Genomic DNA, 7,282 nt, shown 5'->3' with positions numbered 1-7,282 from the left:
AAAAAAATTTAGAGTTTTAACATTTTTCATAATAATCCTACTTGACTTGAATTTTATTGAAATTTTCATGAAATATAGTTAGTTTAGATATATAAAATTAATTCAAAAGTGATTTCTTTACAAGAATTAGAGATAGGAGGAAATGAAGGAGAATCGTGGAGAAGATTAGAAGATAAGGAAAGACGTAGCATATTTGATAGGATTGATATAGGATTTAGTAATAATATAAAAAACATTATTATAAAAAAATAATACAATAAAATTTAATTACTTATCATTTTATAAAGATAAATAGTGGTTTAATATGCAATTTGATACATAAATTTTAATTTAGTGAAATTATATATATAAATATTTGATTTAGTTCAAATATATACATGAAAGTCTGATTTTGATTCAATAATATACATTTAAAGAAATAAGTACATCAATATATTTTTATATTAAAAAATAAAATTATTTGTATCTACAACATGTTAATGTAAAATAATGTTATATCGATAATCTTGTTAGTGATTTGTGAAAATGCATCAAATTAATATTTAAATGTATAAAATTACACAAAATCAAAATTCATATATAATATTGTATATTTGATCAAAGTTCATGTGTAATTTTAAAATTTATCCCTATTTAATATAAGTTAAAATAATAAATTTAATATAGGCAACAATTTTATATTTAAATGGCAGACCTCAAGGATTGTTATCATCTAAAAACAATTTATTCCAAAACTAAATGAGAATAATTTATATAAAATAATAAGTAAAAAATAACTAATACAAAACTTAAATTATTTAAAATAATAATTATAGAGTATTATTTAGTTTTGGGATTAGTTATTTTTTTAATGTATTATTTTAACGTGTCATTATCTAAAAATAAAACTTAATATAGTATTATTTAATATATTATTTATTTAATGTATGTAATAATTTTATATAGAAAGAATAGAATTTTTTTTTCTAAAAAATAAAAATATTATCTCAACTATTAATTTAATATCATAGTTGTCATGTATCGAACAAAAAGTTCTGTCACTTATCACATAATGAAATACCTTATAATATATACATAATATTAAAACTCTAAATCTAATATTTTAAATTTAAGAGTTACTGATATTTATTTATAATAATTATAATTAATTGTATATTTAAATAAAACTATCAATATTTATTTATAAAATTTATAATAAAATTATTTATATATTCCGTCGCGATGCACGAGATTCATACATTTAGGATAAATATATTTTAGAATAAATAAGGATAAGTCACAAGAAGAAAATATTAATCGATATGATTTATTTCAAATAGTACTCCTTTTCTGTCTGTATTCATATGAAAATATAATTTTCATGTTTTTATAATGAACTATATTTTTTAATATTTATAATTTTATTATGAATTATATTAATTGGTGACGTATGAACTATAATTTAGTTCAATTATTTGCCCAGTTAATTATCTATTGATTTAATCATGGCATCACATTGATTAAAATAAATAACATGCATCATGCTTTTTTAAATAAATGGCAAAAGACATTGCAGTCTTTAATTAAAGATATGTAGCTCCATTTATTTTTTTTGAAAGAAAAATATATAACTCCATTAATCTTTAAAACCAACCTAATGACAGAGCAACCTACTTGACCGTAGTTGTTGAGTTACTACTAACTGGATAATTTATTTAAATAAATATAAATTTGCAATTATAAAAATTTTGATTTCTAATGACATTTGTAACTATCCTGTAAGTACATTCCTTCCAAAAATATCATTTGGTAAAGGACAATGTCAGCCATGGGAAGCGCAGGAAACAGGAAACAGATAATCTTTTAGAAAGCAGCTTCAAACTCTTAATGATAAGGTCTATTCTGCAATACCCACCCCTGCCAAAGCTTTGAGTCTTCTAATGGATCCTCTCCTGTTTAGCATATTCTGCACCCTTTTTTCTCTATTCAGTTTCATTTACTTGTATCGGTCGTCCAAGAAAGGAAGCAGAAGCTGCAGTGCACCACAAGCTGGTGGTGCTTTACCCATCATTGGCCACATGCACCTCTTTGGTGGTCAACAACTCACCCACAAAACATTAGGTGGCATGGCTGACAAATATGGACCTGTTTTCTGCATAAGGCTAGGATCACACGATGTATTGGTTTTAAATAGTTGGGAGATGGCCAAAGAATGTTTCACAGTCCATGATAAAGTCTTCTCAACTAGACCAAATATTGCTGCTTCAAAGCTTCTAGGCTATGATTTTGCTATGTTCGGGTTTGCTCCTTATGGATCGTATTGGCGTGAGATGCGCAAGATTGCTACAATTGAGCTTCTATCTAGCAACCGGATTGATATGCTCAAACATATACGAGTTTCAGAGGTAAAGACTGCAGTAAGAGAATTGTACAAGACATGGCTTAGCGAAGGTAATGAGGAAAGGGGAGTATCTGTGGATATGAAGCAGTGGTTTGGGGATCTAACTCTTAATATTGCTTTGAGAATGGTGGGAGGGAAAAGATACTTTGGACCAAACGCTGATTGTGAGGAAGTTGAAGCACAGGGATGCAAGAAAGTAATGAGAGATTTCTTTTATTTGTTCGGAGTGTTCGTCTTGTCTGATGTGATACCGTTTCTTGGGTGGCTGAATTTTCAGGGATATGAAAAAACCATGAAAAGAACAGCAAAGGAATTGGACAGTATTGTAGGAGGGTGGCTAAAGGAGCATAAACAGAAGAGAAATTTGGGTGGAGGGGTGATAGAAGAGCAGGATTTCATGGATGCGATGCTGAGCATCCTGGAAGATGCCAACGTTAATGATTTCGACGCCGACACAATTAACAAGGCTACTTGCTTGGTAAGAACCGAAATATATTGAACTCATTTAAATTTGCTTCATTCAAGTTGGATATGACCCATGCACCAATATCTATTAAGACAATTGACTAGTTAAGATGCTTGAAACATGTTGGGGTTATCAACAGGACACAGAACAAGGGTGCAAGCTGCATTAAATGTTACTTGCTCACAATGGTGCAGCAAGAGAGCTTATGGCTGATAGCTCATTTTGCTCATTCATTCAACCAGAAAAAAACAATACATTTATAACCAAATACGTCACTAAATACTGCCTATTACCACTAAGTAGCCTAGTAACTTATAAAACATTGCTTGTGCACATAAACAAGCCATCTAAACTAGTCATTCAACTACCTAAACACTTCAAGCTTTCATCAGCTTGATCATTTTCAACTAAGTTTAATTACAATGTAACTAAACAAAAAACTTGTAAATAGCCCGCATGCACTTTAACAAAAACATAACAACAGCATGGTTGGCCACTTTTTAACACTCCTCCTTGGCTTCCATATTGCAACTACCAATCATTTATCAGTTTCTTTTTTAAGCTTGGCAGTCCCAAGATGCTTTGTTTCAAGCTGACTCTGCTCAACCAATTCATTTTCAACTCATCTTCAACCTTGGCATCATTATCAACGAAATCTGACTCACACACTTGACTTTCCCAGTCTTTTGTGCCAAAGATTTGTTCTTCAAATGGAGTCTTCTCCTCCTTCACAGCCATGGTTGGCAACTTGCCTTTAAACATATCTTGCCTTGTTCCCTTGTTCATTACAGTCCTATTTCTTCTTGGACATACTCCTTCCCGCTGTGGAGTGTCTTCATGCACATACTCCATCAACTCCTCCTTCAGTTTATCCCAAGCTTGTTTGGGAGTCTCACAGGGGTGAGCTGCTGCTGTCTTCTTTACAAGCAGCCCTCAAAGATGACAAACTTTAGAAGCTTCTGTCTTATTTAACAAGTAGCAAAAGCAAAATCAATAGCCCTCAAAGACTTAGGCTTGTGATACCATTTGTTGGGGTTATCAGGACATAGAATAAGGAAGCAAGATGCATGAAATATTTTTACTTGTTCACAATCTTGCAGCAAGGGAGATTATGGTTGATAGCTCATTTTGCTCATTCATTCAACCAGAAAAAACAATACATTTATAACCAAATACATCACCAAATACTGCCTACTCCCACTAAGTAGCCTAGTAACTTGTAAAATATTGTTTGTACACACAAACAAGCCACCTAAACTAGTCATTCAAATACCTAAACACTTCAAGTTGTCATCAGCTTGTTCATTTTCAACTTAGTTTAATTACAACGTAACTAAACAAAAAACTTGTTAAAGCAGCATGCACAAGAGCCGCAACATGCAAATAGACTGCATGTATTTTAAAAAAAATATAACAGCAACATGGTCCATAATAACTTAACAAATTGTCCCTGAATCCTCTTGGTCCTCTTGGTCCCTAAGGCTAAGGTCATCAATCTTCCCCATCTACATATTTTATAGCTAAAAGCTTGATTCATAATAACTTAACAATTGTCCCCTACTTTTGCTGATAAGGTATTGTTTTGGCAGAATTTAGTCTTAGGAGGGAGTGACACAACCATGGTCACTCTCACCTGGACCTTGTCTTTGCTACTAAATAATCCTCGCGTGCTAAAAAAGGCCCAGGATGAGCTAGACATGCACGTTGGCAAGCATAGACCATTAGAAGAATCTGATATCCAAAACCTGGTCTACCTTCAAGCCATTGTCAAGGAAACATTGCGCTTATACCCATCGCAACCAGTCATTGGCCTTCGAGCTGCATTAGAAGATTGTATCCTCTCAACAGGCTACCACATTCCATCAGGTACACGACTAATGGTAAATGCTTGGAAGATTCAACGTGACGAGCGTGTATGGTCAGAACCCCATGATTTTCAACCTGAGAGGTTTTTGACCACCAACAAGGATATGGATTTTCAAGGCCAAACTTTTGAACTCATCCCTTTTGGCTTAGGAAGAAGATCGTGCCCCGGGGTGTCACTAGCCCTCAAGATGCTGCACTTTATCTTGGGTAGCTTGTTGCACAGTTTTGAAGTTGGTAAGCCATCAAAGCTGGAAGATGTTGATATGACGGAAAGCACTGGGTTAACAAATCTGAAAGCAACCCCTCTTGAAGTTCTCATCACCCCGCGTCTTGAGTCCAAGCTCTATGAGTTATAGACCTTGAATTGATAAAGTTTACTGGATGAAAAGTTGACACTGAGATGACAGAAGTGGTGAACATGTGGGCTTTTTACATTAGTCGTGTATTGCTTTCCTAGTATCATATCTATGATGAAATGTCGTTATGTTATTGAAATTTTAGACCACTTTCAATAAATTTCAAGGCAGTCTACATTACCAATCACTGATTCATAGATTTCAATCATATCTTATCTAACTTTTAGAGGGAAAAAATATTTTATTACAGGGTAAATTATACTAATAATCATTAAATTATTAGTAAATTTCTTTTTTAATCATCCAAATATAAAAAATTACAAAATGATCGCCCAACTATTATTAAATTTCTTTTTTGTTACTCAACTATGAAAAAATAGAAAATAATCACCCAACTATTCAATTTTGTCTTTTTTGATCACTAGCGAACTAACATAAAAATGAAAACACAAAAAAAATCCAAGATAATTAGGTGATCAAAAAAAAATAAAATTAAATAGTTAAGTGATCATTTTTAACTTTTCATAATTTAATTACCAAAAAGAATAATTAATAATTGAGTGACTATTAATGTAAGGTACCCTTTATTAAATAATGTTGATAGCATCATCCATATAATACAACAATGTAATGACTGTGGAATAATTCATAAACCAGATTGTTTCCTCTACTTGCAAACTAAATTTTGCAAAGTCGACTGCAGCTTGTTATCGTGGCGTATGACATGATCCAATTGGATGCACATAAACTTTTCTTTTAAGGTTTTCCAGCTATAATACCTATGTTGGAATAATCAGTATTGTTGGAACTTTTGGCTGATCAATGTTTTGGAACTTGCTGCTAACATTTAGTGATTTGCGGGTTATTTGAACGAGATCTTGCTCCAATTTAAAGGTTATATATTGGCATCTTTTACTATGTTCTATGGAGGCCAATTTAAAGATGATAGTTGACTATGTACTATTTCAATAGGATAAGGATTTATCCTCATCAATTAAGAGAGTGTTTGATAAACTATTGAAAATTGATAAAATTTTACAAATATGTTGATTTTAAAGAAAATTTAGGGATTTAGACCATTTGTTTTTGGGAATTAGGGAACATCCTCTCTCTTTAGTATCGCGATATCACTAAAAATGACCTCAATTTTCTTCATTTCAGCATTGCCAGGGGTATCGTGACTACCATGGCCTCAGTGTCGCGATACCCCATTTGAATAATGATTTTTTTCGAGTTTCAGCCATTATCGACTTCCTACACCAACTCAATCATATCTTTAGGTCACTCATGGCGCCATTTAACCAATTTGGGTGTCAAAAGGGCATAAAATAATAAACACCATTTATTAATAACAAAAGCGGAAAAATCAAAAAAAGTAAATAAAATACACCTAAATTGCTTGAGAATAAGCTCCTCAAATGTAATGGAGAGCCTAATTTAACATATCAAATTACAGAAGATCAAAAGGACATACAACACTAGACATGCAACTAGGGTTGATAACAAATAGGAAGTTGAGAAAGAAGAGGAAGCTGAGAACGAAGAGAACAAAGAGAATGAAGAGGAACCTAAAACTGATGATGATCCAATTCGGGAGTCCGGGCCAGATGGTTCAAAAATTGCATTATTTTTTGAACCAAAGATCGTTCCCATTGAACCAGAAGGGAGTGGTTTTAATGGTGAATGTCTGGACAATGCCGGAGGAACCTATCTAGATTTTACGACATATGCACCTCCACCCCAAATGCTTAATGTTAACCTTGATGCTAAGGATGGGTTAGAATTTTGACCTGATGTGTAACAACCCTCACCCGGTTCGGTCGCTAGACCTGAGCAATAAAATGCTACGAACAAATACCACACAATTACAAACAATTTATAATCCAAAATCACAAATAATTATTAAATAATCACATAAGTGTGCATATAATCACACTAATTAATCAATTTCAAGAAAATATTAACTATATGGAAGCTTAGGAACAATTCAAGACTGAACAGGGATCACTTCGAATTAAAAGAAAAAAATTAGAAACTTTTGAAACCAGGGTCACATAGCCGTGTGGCCAGGCTGTGTGATAGAACCCAGACCGTGTGGTTCATAAACATGGTCGTATGGCCAAACTGTGTACAAATCGAAATATAGGTCACACGGCCATGTCCCAGCCCTTGTGAGTATTCGAAATAAGGTTACACGATCGTGTCACAGACTGT

General features: G+C 32.8%; 1 protein-coding gene across 1 annotated transcript; it reads left to right on the top strand.

Moving 5' to 3' along the window:
* Positions 1-1,742: 1,742 nt before the first annotated feature.
* Positions 1,743-5,254, top strand: LOC107897056 (cytochrome P450 CYP82D47). The gene is made up of 2 exons (XM_016822399.2): positions 1,743-2,858; positions 4,436-5,254. The coding sequence occupies exons 1-2, from the start codon at positions 1,920-1,922 to the stop codon at positions 5,066-5,068; spliced, it is 1,572 nt and encodes a 523-aa protein (XP_016677888.1). The 5' UTR covers positions 1,743-1,919; the 3' UTR covers positions 5,069-5,254.
* The last annotated feature ends 2,028 nt before the right edge of the window (positions 5,255-7,282 follow it).

This window comes from Gossypium hirsutum, chromosome A11 (assembly GCF_007990345.1).
Source record: "Gossypium hirsutum isolate 1008001.06 chromosome A11, Gossypium_hirsutum_v2.1, whole genome shotgun sequence".
In the NCBI taxonomy this organism is placed as follows: Eukaryota; Viridiplantae; Streptophyta; class Magnoliopsida; order Malvales; family Malvaceae; genus Gossypium; species Gossypium hirsutum.
Note: the sequence above shows the minus strand (reverse complement) of the source record. Positions and strands in the feature narration are given on the sequence as shown.